The sequence below is a fragment of the Hemicordylus capensis genome, chromosome 4, assembly GCF_027244095.1.
Source record: "Hemicordylus capensis ecotype Gifberg chromosome 4, rHemCap1.1.pri, whole genome shotgun sequence".
Lineage (NCBI taxonomy): Eukaryota > Metazoa > Chordata > Lepidosauria > Squamata > Cordylidae > Hemicordylus > Hemicordylus capensis.
In genome coordinates this window covers 19,463,189-19,479,000 of record NC_069660.1, presented here as the reverse complement: position 1 = coordinate 19,479,000, position 15,812 = coordinate 19,463,189, and the positions used below count along the sequence as shown (strand labels likewise).

The 15,812-nt window shown below is 42.1% G+C and overlaps 1 protein-coding gene across 7 annotated transcripts in view; it reads left to right on the top strand.

Moving 5' to 3' along the window:
- GNAS (GNAS complex locus) overlaps positions 1-15,504 on the top strand; it is a 290,975-nt gene extending 275,471 nt beyond the window's left edge. For all 7 annotated transcript variants that reach the window (XM_053244154.1, XM_053244162.1, XM_053244156.1 and 4 more), the window contains 7 exons: positions 859-913; positions 1,393-1,466; positions 2,285-2,343; positions 10,136-10,256; positions 10,545-10,675; positions 11,127-11,194; positions 12,171-15,504. In XM_053244154.1, coding sequence (XP_053100129.1) covers positions 859-913; positions 1,393-1,466; positions 2,285-2,343; positions 10,136-10,256; positions 10,545-10,675; positions 11,127-11,194; positions 12,171-12,317 — 655 coding nt within the window. In that variant the 3' untranslated portion in view covers positions 12,318-15,504. The remainder of the gene's footprint in view (positions 1-858; positions 914-1,392; positions 1,467-2,284; positions 2,344-10,135; positions 10,257-10,544; positions 10,676-11,126; positions 11,195-12,170) is intronic.
- The last annotated feature ends 308 nt before the right edge of the window (positions 15,505-15,812 follow it).

Sequence of the window (15,812 nt, the reverse complement as noted above, 5' to 3'; positions counted from 1 at the left end):
CATGAGGGAAAGCTTGTTTCACTCATGCAGTGGGAAAGGAGCCATCTCTGGCTCCCTTCATACTTCTCTATCAATATCCTCCTAACAAATAGGGTCCCTCAGCCCTCAGAAACATATTTTCAGAGGCATTGGAGGCAGCAGAGGAAAGGGGGGATAGGTGACAATTGCCACCCTCCCATTGTGTTAGTAAAATATCCTTCCCCTCATACAGAATAAGTCTGGATCCTGCTCAGAGTATGTAGATTTAGGTTGGGTTTTTTTTTAAGATCTCTGATTAGTTTCTTTGTTAACCTCTTCTGTGCCTTCTGTTATGTTTTGTTTCAAAGGCTAAATGCTTTTGATTATTTTGCATTCATTTGGATGTGTGTTCAGCAAGATAAATTAAAAATATTTTGAAAAGTTGCAAGGCTGGGTTGCTAGCTGGGAATATAGATGTGATGTCATCTTTAACTAGGCAGATGGTAAGGAAGTGGAGTTTGAAACTAGCAACAGTTAAACACTTGCTGCCTAGAGTGGCTTTGTTTCCCAGCTGCTCTAGGCTTGTATCTTTTTGCATTATGGTCCTGAGTGGGTGGTACTACTGAAGCAAACTCATTTTAAACTTAAATGGTCGGTTCAGACATCATACAAAGCCGAGGTAAGCACAAACCCGAGGTTCACAAATTAACTTCAAACCTAGAGCTCAGGTTTTAGTTTGATGATGGCCTGAAATAAACCTAGGTTTGTTGCTGGTATAGATTTGGACAATCAAACAAACAGAGGTTGAAAAAAATATACTTACGCTCTGCATGATGTGTGAACTGGCGCTTAGTTATTGCTGTTGAGCAGATTTACTAATGAAAACATTTTTTCCTCCAGTTTTCTAGACAAGATTGACATTGTCAAGCAAAATGAATACACACCTTCTGATCAGGTGAGTAAATTGTGTTTAAGTGAGTTGACACTTTGTGAAAATATCTGCTATCTTGCTGCAAGTTTCAGTTTCTTGCATAAGATCCATCTTATTTATTTATTATTTCTCTGTGTAAACCGCCCTGAGCCATTTTTGGAAGGGTGGTATAGAAATTGAATGAATGAATAATACCTATGTGTAATATATAGTCAGTTTCTGTGTGGTTTTAACCAGTAAGTAACATGCTGAGAAATGTAAAGTTACAAGTATGTGTGCGCGATACCATTTCAGTTCCATTTCCCCCTTCATTCTCTACTAATACAATACATCATTCTCCGACATATGCATCCTAATGGTTAACTAATGCTTCACTAATGCAGCTTGCTCCCTTCTTTGAGAGAGGCCCCATCGATCCCTAAATATCATGTTCCTTTCAAGCCTAGCAGGTTTTTGTTAAAGAAGAAAAATCTCTCGATAACTGCTCTTGTTTTCTTTTTTAGGACCTTCTTAGATGCAGAGTTCTGACATCAGGAATATTTGAAACCAAGTTTCAGGTGGACAAAGTAAACTTTCAGTAAGTATTGCCAAAAGTGATACTTAAATCCAGTTGGAAGTTAAACTATACAAAGAGCCATTTTATACAACCATATTTCTCATGTGTTTGTAATTATTACGTGTCAGTAAAAAGTGCTATTGCATATTAACTATGATGGATGGAGTCATCTTATTGTAGGAGGATCATACCCCTCAAGGGGAGAGGCTGATTTCTTCTATTCTTTTTATTTAAGCACTACTACTACAATTGATTTTGAATTGGCTCATGGGGAAGTTTGATTTAAAAACAGTGAACAAGCACTGTGGGTTTTTTATTTCTTTTTTTCCCCTTTTCTATTTTTTACAAAACACCAAGTGATCATACTGAGGAAAGAAGGGCCATGTGGAGGGGGGAAGAAGAGTAATGAACTTTGCCACCCTCATTGCTCATTAATTTAGTTGTACATTGTAACTATTTTATTTTAAATGAATAATAATAATAATTTTTATTTGTTGGCCACCCCATAATAAATTGTTCTCTAGGCAGCTCACAACACATTAAAACATCCAATAAAAACACATAAAATGCATCAAACCACAACACATTAAAAAAAAAAGAATACACACAAACACAAGTTATTGCAACTAGGATTTTGGAGTCACAATATCTGAGCAATGAGGAAACTGGGTTGTGGTTATGGAAGTAGCACATATAAGCCACGATATCATATTAATGCCCTGGGAAATCCTCTGTAACAATCGGTTCTCATCTGGTTTCAACCAACCACCATCTGTAAGGTCTCTAGAAGTTAAAAACAAGCTCTAATTAGTGTATCACATTTTTATTTTCCTTTCTAGTATGTTTGATGTTGGTGGGCAGCGAGATGAACGCCGAAAATGGATCCAGTGTTTTAATGGTAAGACGAAGAATGTGATAAACCAGCAGCATAGTAAATATTTTGTATTTTCATATGTGTGTGTGTGTGTGTGTGTGTGTGTGTGTGTGTGTGTGAAACTCGAAAAATTAGAATATCGTGCAAAAGTTCATTAATTTCAGTAATGCAAATTAAAAGGTGAAACTGATATATGAGATAGACGCATTACATGCAAAGCGAGATAAGTCAAGCCTTCATTTGTTATAATTGTGATGATCATGGCGTACAGCTCATGAGAACCCCAAATCCACAATCCCAGAAAATTAGAATATTGTGAAAAGGTTCAACAGTCTAGGCTCCAGGTGTCCCACTCCAATCAGCTAATCAATCCATAACACCTGCAAAGGGTTCCTGGGCCTTTAAATGGTCTCTCAGTCTGGTTCATTAGGAATCACAATCATGGGAAAGACTGCTGACTTGACAGTTGTGCAGAAAACCATCATTGACACCCTCCATAAGGAGGGAAAGCCTCAAAAGGTAATTGCAAAAGAAGTTGGATGTTCCCAAAGTGCTGTATCAAAGCACATTAATAGAAAGTTATGTGGAAGGGGAAAGTGTGGAAGAAAAAGGTGCACAAGCAGCAGGGATGACCGCAGCCTGGAGAGGATTGTCAGGAAAAGGCCATTCAAAAGTGTTGGGGACTTTCACAAGGAGTGGACTGAGGCTGGAGTTAGTGCATCAAGAGCCACCACACACAGACGGATCCTGGACATGGGCTTCAAACGTCGTATTCCTCTTGTCAAGCCGCTCCTGAACAACAAACAACATCAGAAGCGTCTTACCTGGGCTCAAGAAAAAAAGAACTGGTCTGTTGCTCAGTGGTCCAAAGTCCTCTTTTCTGATGAGAGCAACTTTTGCATCTAATTTGGAAACCAAGGACCCAGAGTCTGGAGGAAGAATGGAGAGGCACACAATGCAAGATGCTTGAAGTCCAGTGTGAAGTTTCCACAGTCTGTGTTGATTTGGGGAGCCATATCATCTGCTGGTGTTGGTCCACTGTGCTTCATTAAGTCCAGGGTCAACGCAGCCGTCTATCAGGAGATTTTGGAGCACTTCATGCTTCCTTCCGCAGACAAGCTGTATGGGGATGCTGACTTCATTTTCCAGCAGGACTTGGCACCTGCCCACACTGCCAAAAGTACCAAAACCTGGTTCCATGACCATGGGATTACTGTGCTTGATTGGCCAGCAAACTCGCCTGACACAGCTGAGAAGCTGAGCAAGCCCTTCTAAACATCTAGCCTTTTCCACTTCAAACAAACCAAGAGGGGAGTTTAGCAGGGGCTGCTTCTCTCTAAGGGGTAGGTCTTAGTCTCTCTATCTCTCTGTGTGTTACTTGTTAGGGTTACTTGTTAGGGTTAACATATAACAGGGCTAGGAGTTCTTAGGGTTACCTAAAGGCAGTGTTACTTAGTAGTGGGGGTGGAGTCAACTAGGGCTGGGAGGGGCCCCACGTTCCTTCCTTTGACTCCCATCCTGTGTGACAGTTGGAAGCCTACTCTACATATGAGGTGTAGGCCCGAGAGCATAGCGAACAGAGCATAGCAAACAGGACATAGGAGTTTTGCAGGAGTTTAGCGGGAAGTGTGCGGGGGAGCCTGGAACAAGCCCCCGCGATCACAAGGATCACAAGGAGCCTGGTGGAGAAGAGAACGTAAGTACATGTCTCTCCCTCGTATCCCTCCTATTCTTGGGAAAGGCTGTTTGGACAGTTAAATAGCTGACCATTACAGCTGAGACCTATCCTAATAAACTGTCTCATAAACGGACAATAAGCTCCCTAAATACTGTAAACAGCCAACTAAAACAGTATGAAGATAGAAGGTCAGCAGGGGAAGGGGCACTTCCCAGTGTATTGCACAGAGTGCCACATGTACGACTATTTGCCCCATGGGCAGAAGTCATGGGTGTGTGCTCGGTGCAAGGAGCTCCTGGCTCTCAGGGAACAAATCCGTTCCCTCGAGACCAAGGTGGCGGATCTGGAGAAGCTCAGGGAGACAGAGAGGCATGTGGATGAGACCTTCAGGGATGTGATAGAGGCAGCCCACTCCAGGGCTGGTAGCTCCTCTGCTGTCAGGGAGAATGAAGGTCTTGGGCGAGGAGGACATCGGTCTGAGGAAGAGGGAAATGCTCCTTTAGAAGGGACCCCTTCCATGGATGATGAGCCCAAATCCTCTCGCACAGGGGATACTCCTCTGGGGGGTGGGGGCCTCCTTGTAGTTGGTGATTCGATCATTAGGGGGATAAAGAGATGGGTTTGTGACCCGCGTGTTGACCGCACAGTGACTTGCCTGCCTGGTGCGAAGGTTGCAGACATTACGCAGCGTCTAGACAGGCTCCTAGGCAGTGCTGGGGAGGAGACAGCTGTCGTGGTGCACGTCGGCACCAACGATGTGAGGAAATGCAGTCAGGAGGTCCTGGAAGCCAAATTTAGGCTGATAGGTAGCATTTTGAAATCCAGGACCCCTAAGGTAGCATTCTCAGAAATGCTACCTGTTCCACGCGCAAGTACAGTGAGACAGGCAGAGCTGAGGGGTTTCAATGCGTGGATGAGACGTTGGTGCCGGGAGGAGGGCTTTAGATTTGTTAGGCACTGGGACACATTTTGGGGCAAGCAAGGCCTGTACAAAAGGGATGGGCTGCACTTGAACCAAGATGGAACCAGACTGCTGGCACTTAAAATCAAAAAGGTTGCAGAGCAGCTTTTAAAATGACACCTGGGGAACAGCCGATGGGAGCTGGGCAGTATCCCGTTTGGCAAAAGCCATCCTTTAAAGTGTGAGGCTGCAAAGAGTTCAAATAAAACAGATGGGGACGGAGCAGAACTGCATAAAGAGCAGACGGGAGGCTGTGCCAGCAGGTCAAAGAGTCAAAGGAATAGCATACATCAGGGGAAAGATTCAGTGTATAGGTGCTTGTATGCCAATGCCAGAAGCCTCCGAGCCAAGATGGGTGAGCTGGAGTGCTTGGTTGCTAATGCAGAAATAGACATAGTGGGCATAACAGAACATGGTGGAACAGTGAGAACCGGTGGGACACTGTTATCCCTGGGTATAAACTCTATAGGAAGGACAGGGAGGGGCGCCTTGGAGGAGGGGTAGCACTGTATGTTACAGAAGGGAAAGAATCTAACAAGCTAGAAAACCTAGGTGGACTGGAGTCCTCCACAGAAACCCTGTGGGTGACTATACAAGGCCGGAAAGGAATCGTGCTACTGGGGACATGCTATCGCCCTCCGGATCAAAATGCCAACAGTGACTGGGAGTTGCAGGAGGAAATCAGGGAGGCATCAAGGAAAGGCAGGGCTGTAATTATGGGTGATTTCAACTACCCACACATAGACTGGGTAAATTCACATTCAAGTCAGGACAAAGAGGTCAAATTTCTAGATACGCTAAATGACTGTGCCTTAGAACAGTTGGTCATGGAACCGACCAGAGAGAAGGCGACCTTGGATCTAATTCTGAGTGACACCCAAGACCTGGTGCACTATGTCAGTGTCATCGACCCTTTAGGGAACAGTGACCACAGTGCCATCAAATTCAGCATACATGCGGGGAGAGAATCACCAAGGATGTCAAACACAGACATTTTAAATTTCAAAAGAGGAAACTTCTCCAAAATGAGGAGTATGGTGAAAAGAAAGCTGAGGGGGAAAATCAGGAGAGTCACTTCGCTCCAGAGTGCATGGCGTTTACTCAAAACCACAATACTAAAAGCCCAGTTAGATTGTATACCCAAAAGGAGGAAAGGTACCACTAAGTCCAGGAGGATGCCAGCATGGCTAACAGGTACCGTCAAGGAAGCCATAAAAGGGAAGAAGACTTCCTTCCGAAATTGGAAGGCCTGTCCAAACGAAAAGAACAGAAAGGAACACAAACTCTGGCAAAAGAAATGCAAGGTGACAATAAGGAAGGCAAAAAGAGAGTTTGAGGAACATTTAGCCAAAAGTATCAAGGGGAATAACAAAAACTTCTTTCAGTACATCAGAAGCAGGAAACCTGCCAGGGAGGCGGTTGGGCCATTAGACAATGAGGGAGTGAAAGGGATTATTAAGGAGGATATGGAGGTTGCAGAGAAACTGAATGAGTTCTTTGCGTCTGTCTTCACGGCAGAGGATACTGAGCATATACGTGTTCCTGAACCAGGCTTTTTAGGGATGGAGGCTAGAGAGCTGAGTCTGATAGAAGTGACAAGGGATGATGTTCTAAACTGTCTGGAAAAACTGAAAGCTAACAAATCACCAGGGCCGGATGGCATCCATCCAAGAGTCCTCAAAGAACTCAAATGTGAAATTGCCTACCTCCTTGCTAAAATATTTAACTTATCCCTGAAATCGGGCTCTGCACCAGAGGACTGGAGAGTAGCAAATGTAACACCGATTTTCAAAAAGGGATCCAGGGGCGATCCGGGAAATTACAGGCCGGTTAGCCTAACGTCCGTTCCAGGCAAATTGATGGAAAGTATCCTCAAGGATAAAATTGTAAAGCACCTAGAAGAACAGGCCCTGCTGGGAGTGAGCCAGCATGGCTTCTGCAAAGATAAATCTTGCCTCACCAACCTTTTGTACTTCTTTGAGAGTGTCAACAAGTATGTGGATAAAGGTGATCCAGTTGACATAGTCTACCTGGACATCCAAAAAGCGTTTGACAAAGTTCCTCATCAAAGACTCCTGAGGAAACTTAGCTGTCATGGAATAAAGGGACAAGTACATGTGTGGATTGCTAACTGGTTGAAAGACAGAAAACAGAGGGTAGGTATAAATGGAGAGTTTTCACAATGGAGGGAAGTAAGAAGTGGGGTCCGCCAGGGATCTGTATTGGGACCGGTGCTTTTTAATTTATTCATAAATGATCTAGAAGCAGGGGTAAGCAGCGATGTGGCCAAATTTGCAGATGATACCAAACTCTTCCGGGTAGTGAAATCCAAAACGGATTGTGAGCAGCTCCAAAAGGATCTCTCCAAACTGGGGGAGTGGGCAACAAAATGGCAAATGCGGTTCAATGTTAGCAAGTGTAAAGTGATGCACATTGGGACGAAAAACCCCAACTTCAAGTATATGCTGATGGGATCTGAGCTGTCGGTGACGGACCAGGAAAGGGATCTTGGGGTTGTGGTTGACAGCTCGTTGAAAGTGTCTATTCAATGTGCGGCAGCTGTGAAAAAGGCAAATTCTATGCTAGGGATCATTAGGAAGGGGATTGAAAATAAAACGGCTAACATTATAATGCCCTTATACAAAACTATGGTGTGACCACACTTGGAGTACTGCGTACAATTCTGGTCACCACATCTTAAAAAGGACATTGTTGAACTGGAGAAGGTACAGAAGAGGGCAACCAAGATGATCAGGGGCCTAGAGCACCTTTCTTACGAGGCAAGACTACAACACCTGGGGCTTTTTAGTTTAGAAAAAAGACGACTGCAGGGAGACATGATAGAGGTCTATAAAATCATGCATGGCGTAGAGAAAGTGGAGAGAGAGAGATTCTTTTCCCTCTCACACAACACTAGAACCAGGGGTCACTCCATGAAATTGATTGCCAGGAGGTCTAGGACCAACAAACGGAAGTACTTTTTCACACAACGTGTGATCCACTTGTGGAACTCTCTGCCACAGGATGTGGTAACGGCCAACAACCTGGATGGCTTTAAGAGGGGTTTGGATGACTTCATGGAGGAGAGGTCTATCAATGGCTACTAGTCAGAGGGCTGTGGGCCACCTCCAGCCTCAAGGGTGTGCCTCTGAGTACCAGTTACAGGGGAGCAATGGCAGGAGAGAGGGCATGCCCTCAACTCCTGCCTGTGGCTTCCAGCGGCATCTGGTGGGCCACTGTGTGAAACAGGATGCTGGACTAGATGGGCCTTGAGCCTGATCCAGCAGGGCTGTTCTTATGTTCTTATGACCTGAACCCCATAGAGAATCTATGGGGCATTGCCAAGAAAAGGATGAGAGACATGAGACCAAACAATGCAGAAGAGCTGAAGGCCGCTATTGAAGCATCCTGGTCTTCCATAACTCCTTAGCAGTGCCACAGGCTGATAGCATCCATGCCATGCCGCATTGAGGCAGTAATTGCTGCAAAAGGGGCCCAAACCAAGTACTGAATACATATGCATGCTTATACTTTTCAGAGGTCCGATATTGTTCTATTTACAATCCTTGTTTTATTTGTTTCATGTAATATTCTAATTTTCTGGGATTGTGGATTTGGGGTTCTCATGAGCTGTATGCCATGATCATCACAATTACAACAAATGAAGGCTTGACATATCTCGCTTTGCATGTAATGCGTCTATCTCATATATCAGTTTCACCTTTTAATTTGCATTACTGAAATTAATGAACTTTTGCACGATATTCTAATTTTTCGAGTTTCACCTGTATATATATATTTGCTACAACTGTTTCTGTGTTTCGTAAATGAATATAAATGAATATTGTATAGCTGTTAGCTGAAACTTGTCATCACTGAGAGTATGTCTACATCACTGCCCAGAGGCGCTCTTACCCCCGGACCTTGGGGCCCAGCGGGGCCTCCAGTGGCCAAGGGGGGCTCCTGTCACCACCATGAGCCCTCCTCCCCGCCACGAACTGCCAATATTCTAGCTGCCAGGTTCAGGGGTGAGGCGAGCAGGCCTCTCCCCCACCACCACCCAGGCTGGCGGGCGGAGCAGCTGCTGCGGCCTCTGAGAACTGCCTGCGCAGTGAGAACAGAGTGTCACAAGCCTGTGTCATGGGCTTGATATACACTATCAAGTTGATACACACTATCAGAGTAACTGAAGAAAAAAAATTAAGATATCACCAAGAAGAGTGGTAGCAATAGCCAAGAGAGAATTTGAGAAATGTTTGTTCCAGTGATTGCTAGCACTAAAGAACACTGAATATGATGAATACCTTCTTTGCCTCTACGCTGTGAAGCACTTCCACTGTGCCATGAGCACTGCAAAAATGCAGTACAGTTCAGAATGGGCATGGTATTGGGTCATAGACAAACTGCTAGTAGTATTTCCTAGAATACTTGTAACTTGTATAACTCTTTAGTCACTGGCGGGCATTTCACACAATGTCGTTTCTAATCTGCTGCATCAGTTGCATGTGTGAAGAGCAACCCTGGTGGCTTTGTGGAGGTGGGCAGCTGTGCAACAACTTAAAACAGTAGACAGGCACTTTTGCAGCACGACTTCCATTAGAAACAATGCCAGTAGCGCAGTGCAAGGGCTCACACACTATTTTACACCGTTGTGCAACTGCCCACCTTTGCAACACTTCCTTTCACATATGCAGTATGTGAGAGGCTGGGGGCTTACCTGCTTCCAGTCCTGCCAGCATGTTCTCTGAATGCCTGAGCAGGCCTTGTGTCTTCCAAGAAAGGCACAATGTCCTGGTGAGGTATTGGATGAAATACAAGGAACAGCAGTCATTACTTTACAGCATCTATCAGCTTCATCTGTTTCTCTCCATTCTTTACCATTTCTTTTTCTACTGTTTTCTCCAAGTACTGCTATTTTGGCAATAATTTGACAGAAAAGGATGTGTAATTTGAAGTTTGAGTTTGCTATGAGTGTGTATGCTTGAAGATAAAGGCACACCTACCTTGGCCCCGTTTCATTAGAACTGCATTTTTACCACCTTGACTTCCTCAGAGTCTTGATTTTTCCAGTTCTCCTGTCTTGTTTTCTCCTTGGAGAGCCAAAGGTAACCAGATTAAGACCACACAGAAGGTTCTTGAGTCTTACTTCTTGCTTTGTTATCTGTTTTGTGTTTTAGATGTGACTGCTATCATATTTGTGGTGGCCAGCAGTAGCTACAACATGGTTATACGAGAGGACAATCAGACCAATCGGCTTCAAGAAGCATTAAACCTCTTCAAGAGTATCTGGAACAACAGGTCCATCCTTCACATTTGATCAATCTTGTCCATCATGAAAAACTCTACATGATGTTGTTTTGCCACAATAAAAGTATACTGAAACAATGTTAACTCAAATACAAGAGAGGAGACTATACATCAGTCTAGCAAAATAAATATATATATATACTAGTGAGAAGTATTTAAGAGATACAAGAAGGGCATCTCTTCTTGCATGAATGTTGTCTGCAGCATTCAGAGCATATTGTTTTATGTCAGTTTACTTTGCCACATGTTTAACAGCATTTTGGATTCTATTTTGTGTAGGTGGCTACGGACCATATCAGTAATTCTTTTCCTGAACAAACAGGATCTGCTAGCAGAGAAGGTTTTGGCAGGGAAATCTAAAATTGAAGACTACTTTCCAGAATTTGCTCGCTACACCACACCAGAGGATGGTAAGAAACTTAACATTCTGCACACCTCCATTTTTATGAAAAGAAAAAAGCAGAGTATGTTAGTCCGGTATCTAATAGATGGGGAGGGGAGAGAAGAAAGAAGGAATATACTCCATTGGGGATTAGTTTTGTCCTGAAGATTTTTATCTTCTTTTTTTTAAAGTAAGTGTGTGCAGAATCTCTTTTCTCTCCTTGATATACAACATTACTTGACATTTCATTTCATTCACATTTCTCTGATGCAACTCCTTTTCACCTCCAGTCATAAAGGTTGCAGTTCAGAGCAGGTGCATGTTTTATCAAATCAAAATAGAACTCTTAATGCCTTGTAATGAAGAACATTGTAGCACTCCAAACTATTTTTTCTTGCATTTAAGCAAAATACTTGTGATTGTGCATAAATCATTACATTCCTGTTTTAAGATAATTCTGTTCTTTTAAAATTGAACAGCAATACTGGAACCTGGTGAGGATCCTAGAGTTACAAGGGCCAAGTATTTTATTAGAGACGAATTTCTTGTAAGTATCCTTTCTTCAGTACAATATTCCTAAATATGCCTTCCTCACACTATACCTTGCTCATTTTTACAATGCTTTTATAGTCAGTTCATGCCAACATTTAGAACTCTCTACCTTTTTTTTTTTTAAATTGTGAAGTGACTTAGTACCTGCTAGACAGGCAGTCCAAGTGGCCAGTTAGAGCAGCAGTTTTCTTTAGAGGTAACAGTGAAGGAGCAGGTAGTTGGGAAGCTGTATACCAACATCCTCTGTGTGTTTGGGTGACAGAAATCGTAGGTTAGCCCTGCTACTAGCTTTATAATTCCATCCCAGTTAATGGGGCTACAACAGTGTTAGTGGGCACAGAATCATCACCTTAATGTATGAAATTTTCACTTCATATTAGTTTGTAAAAATAATTGGTAATGACACAGTAGAATATGAAGGTTCAGAAGGCGGGCATATCCATCTGGATTGTTGTATCCTGCTAACTTGGTTTAATAGCAGTGGGCAACATCCAGGCTAGTTAGTCATGACTGAGTACTATTGAAATCAGTGAGCTACGTTAGTCATGGCTAACTTGTCTCATTAATTTTCAGTGGTGCTCAGTCTCAACTAAGCCCCACTGAAGTTAATGAGGCTTGTTAGTCCCATTAATTAGTCATGACTGACTTGTCATAACTAACTAATGGGATTAACAAATCTCATTAACTTCAGCAGGACTTAGTCATGACTAAGTTAGTCTGGAAGTTGCCCAGTGTGTATACATTTTATATTGAATACCTCAGTTATTGACTTTTGTTATAATTGCAAAGGTATTGTAATAAGTTCCCCCTGCCAGTTATAAAGTAGCTTTGTTTTGATGTGCATTCTGCCTCAGAAATCAAATTCTTAGAACTTTGAGCGGGGGTATTGGAAATAAAACAGTTATGTCTTGCTACCTGTTTCACAGCCTCTCATACTTTTGACCTACATTATGTATCTGTTACTCCTACAGAGAATCAGCACAGCAAGTGGAGACGGAAGGCATTACTGCTATCCTCACTTCACATGTGCAGTGGATACAGAAAATATTCGGAGGGTTTTCAATGACTGTCGGGACATTATTCAACGGATGCACCTTCGCCAATATGAGTTATTGTGATGGAGAGCACTTTTTCTCTGTTTTGGACTCCTTATTCCTTATTAAAAAGAAGAAAAAAAATCTTGCCCACATAGGGTGGAAGAGAACTGTTGCGATCTCCCTCTGATTTGCATCCCTCAACCTTTTCTCCTTGCTGGACAAATAGCAGCACTTCTAAGCTTGCTTGTTTCACCCCCTCGGAACAGTTGGAGATGGCCCTTGAAATGTAAAAGGCCATTTCCATGAGTAGGGGAAGGGTTTCTCTAACACTGTCATTAACAAAAAAATAATTAATAACGCTCTGAATGTGGAGCACCTGAGAGGATTTGGGGATTAAAGTTAAATATTAAAAAGCAAACAAAAAAGAATATGGGAGAGAGAACTTTAGGTAATTAGCACTGTTGTGGGCATAATCATATATCCCATGATTTCAACTTTGTATCCATTCACTGCATCAGACAAAAGAAGGTGCCAAGTCACAGACCAAGTTGAAAGGACAGATGCTTGAGTTTGGTTCTCTGCCTCTGAATGTGACTTTGAGCGGAAATACTGACAATTCTGCAACAAATCTAGACAGTGCAAAACCATCTGCTACCTTCAGAAAGGTGTTGAACCTTGGCGGTCTTAAGGTGACCAGGGACGTGAAATGAACTGCATTATGGCCTGTGATTGCAGAAAGAGTTAACCACACACTGTTTTCAGTTTGTCCACTGATGATCCTGTCTGCTATAAACAACAACAAAAAATCATTATCTGGACTGTAGTCCTCACAATCTTTCCCTTCTTTCTTTCTTCTCCCTCCTTCCACCCTCTTCCCCGCCTCTTTCTTCCCAATTTTTATTTTACTGCTGGATTATTATTCTTGTACAGACTGTAAAATGTATTATTTTGTACAACTTTATTGAAAAAAATAACTTGTAGAAGATCTTTGTGCCTTGATTATGGCTGTACCTGTGCAATGAGCTAAGATGTAAGTATGTTTGATTGCGCTGTACAGCTTTGTCAACCCTATCAGCAGCATTCGTTCAAGGTAGGGAAAATTTATCTGTAGTTTAGGGTTTTTTTCTGGTTTATAAAAGGAGGAGGAAAAAAATACTCTTTAGTAAAAAAAGAAAAAAGAAAAAAAGTACAAATTGTGCAAACTTAACCACTTTAAAAGTGAGGTCTACAACAAATGACCGGATGTTGCAGCATCATGCTTTTTAATTTTTAGCTTTAACTCATTTAAATCTCTATCCAAATGCAAAACATGGCTTGTTTCTACATAAACCAAATTTTGCTACAAATTATAAATGTTAGTCTTTGTCATTCATAGTTTTCTCCCCCCTTTTTTTTTGGCAAAAAGACAAAAAGAACAAAAAATAAACACAACAGGCATTGTGCAGGCCTAGTGGCTGTCTGTATGCTGGGTCAGATACCTTTCCACCCTCCACTATTTCTTCGTGGGCACAAGACCCCCCAACTGACAAGGTTACCTTATCCCTGGATTTGGCCACTGAATTTCAGTTTCAAATGACATTTTATTTCTCTTTTAATAAAGAGATATCTTAAAACTTTATTTTATATTAACTATATACTAGCTTAAAGTGAAGATGTGTGGATTTTTTCTTAAACTTGAATAATTTATGCAAATTATATGCTTAGAACAACATGTGGTACAGTTAAAAAAAAAGCAAAAATCACTGTAGCAATAAGAGAGCATGTAATTTAGTAACTACTACACTGCTTTATATTTTATATTTAGGTGTTTTATGTCTCTGTGAGCATGTTACTTTTTCATGTGTCTAAACCTAAATGTACAAATTTGTACAGTCTAAAATTACAGCTATAATAACACATATAGAACAGTGTTAGCCTATATTACTCAAGCCACTCCCTTGCCCCACCCTGAACATTGGGCAGGATGGGAAGCAAATCGGGATCATAAGACAGTGATATTCTTTTGTAAAAGAAAATTGCCTTTTACACAAGAGCCGCCCCCTGCCCCTGACATTACTTTAATTTCTTAAGGATAAGTTCTGGTTCAGAAGCTGTGCCGTGGCCAAGAATTTCTACAGGTGCCAGAGCCCTATTTAATGTTAAGAGTTGCAGGTGTTGAGGATCATGAAGAGGACAGATGATTTTGTGACTAAACCTCTTGTAGCAAAAAGAACTGCCTATCTGCTTTCACACATGCACTAAACAGTGGTGGCACATTTCTCTCTGCTGGAGTAGAAGGAATTGGATGGTCTTCTGCATAACACAAGTATATCGAGGCTGTCAGTGCATGTGATAGCAAGGGGACAGCATGCGTGGCTTTTTCTGGTTTCTATTGCTGCAGTGCTTCCAAGCACATGGAGAGCCGAGGCACTTTTGAGTTTAAAAACGAGCTTGCCTCATCAGGTGTGGAGACTGCAGAACTGTCAAGCGACTGAGGAAGCTGTGACTGTGTGTGCAGCTCTCCCACATGCCCAGAATAGAGACTTTGGATTGCAACCTGTTGATGCAGTTAAGCCAAATCAAATTAAGACTGCCCATTTTCAAATGTTTAAAATGTTTGCCTTGGGAGTATTGGAATCAGTGGCAAAGTCTGACCCAGAAATACCTCTTTGCCAATATGACTTCAGCTAGTGCCTGTTGTTTGGATTTCAATAGGTAAAGAGGGGGGACACATACAACAGTAAGGTATAAAACGTGAGCCTTAATTTTAATTACGAAAGCCAAATCTTTTCAGTTGAGTGCCAAACCTATTTTATTGCTTAAAGCCTGGAAGGTGATACAAGAGTCTAATTAATAATTAGAAAACAAGCTATTTGCAAGGAATGTAATGTGTGACAAAAACAAAGCCTCACCTCATATAACGAGGACACCTTTAACTGGTGAAGAGAGTAGGCAGGCGTATGTAACAAAATGTGTGTCTACACACGGGCACACACAACCATTTTTTAAAACTTCCTATAAAACTTTAAATGGAAATGTTTGGGATGCCTTTTTAACTTGCAGTGGAGGAAAGCGACATGTTGATACCAGTTTGGGCTGCACATGTATGGAGTGAGTGTTTGTGTGCCTGCGCGTGTGCGTGAGTCGTCTCAGTATTGCCTCTGTTTGTCTCTTAAGTTCATGCAGTTGGTGGCCTGGTAAACGCAAGTCTTATTTTAACAGCTTTTTCTTTGTTTTGTTTTTATTTTTAATACAAAAAACCCATAAAGCTTCAATGCTTGCTATTTAATCCTGTGTTTTCTTCTGTCTCTCTGATTTAGTTGCCTTAATTTTGCAGTTATTTGAACCATTCCAATCTAATGCTCATCTTTTCCTTAGCCTTTGTTTTTCTGTTTATTTGAACTTCCTGTTCAAATTATTGTCATGACTGAGGACTCTGAACTTAATTGTCGCCCATTTCAGAAGTTTCCGATCCTAATAGGCAGGAGTCTTATCTATGTAGCATTCATCAAAATGCTGACATGTAGGGATACCTACAAATATACACACTACCATTTTTACTAATAAAATCAGCTCAGGGTGTTAAGGACACGTCTG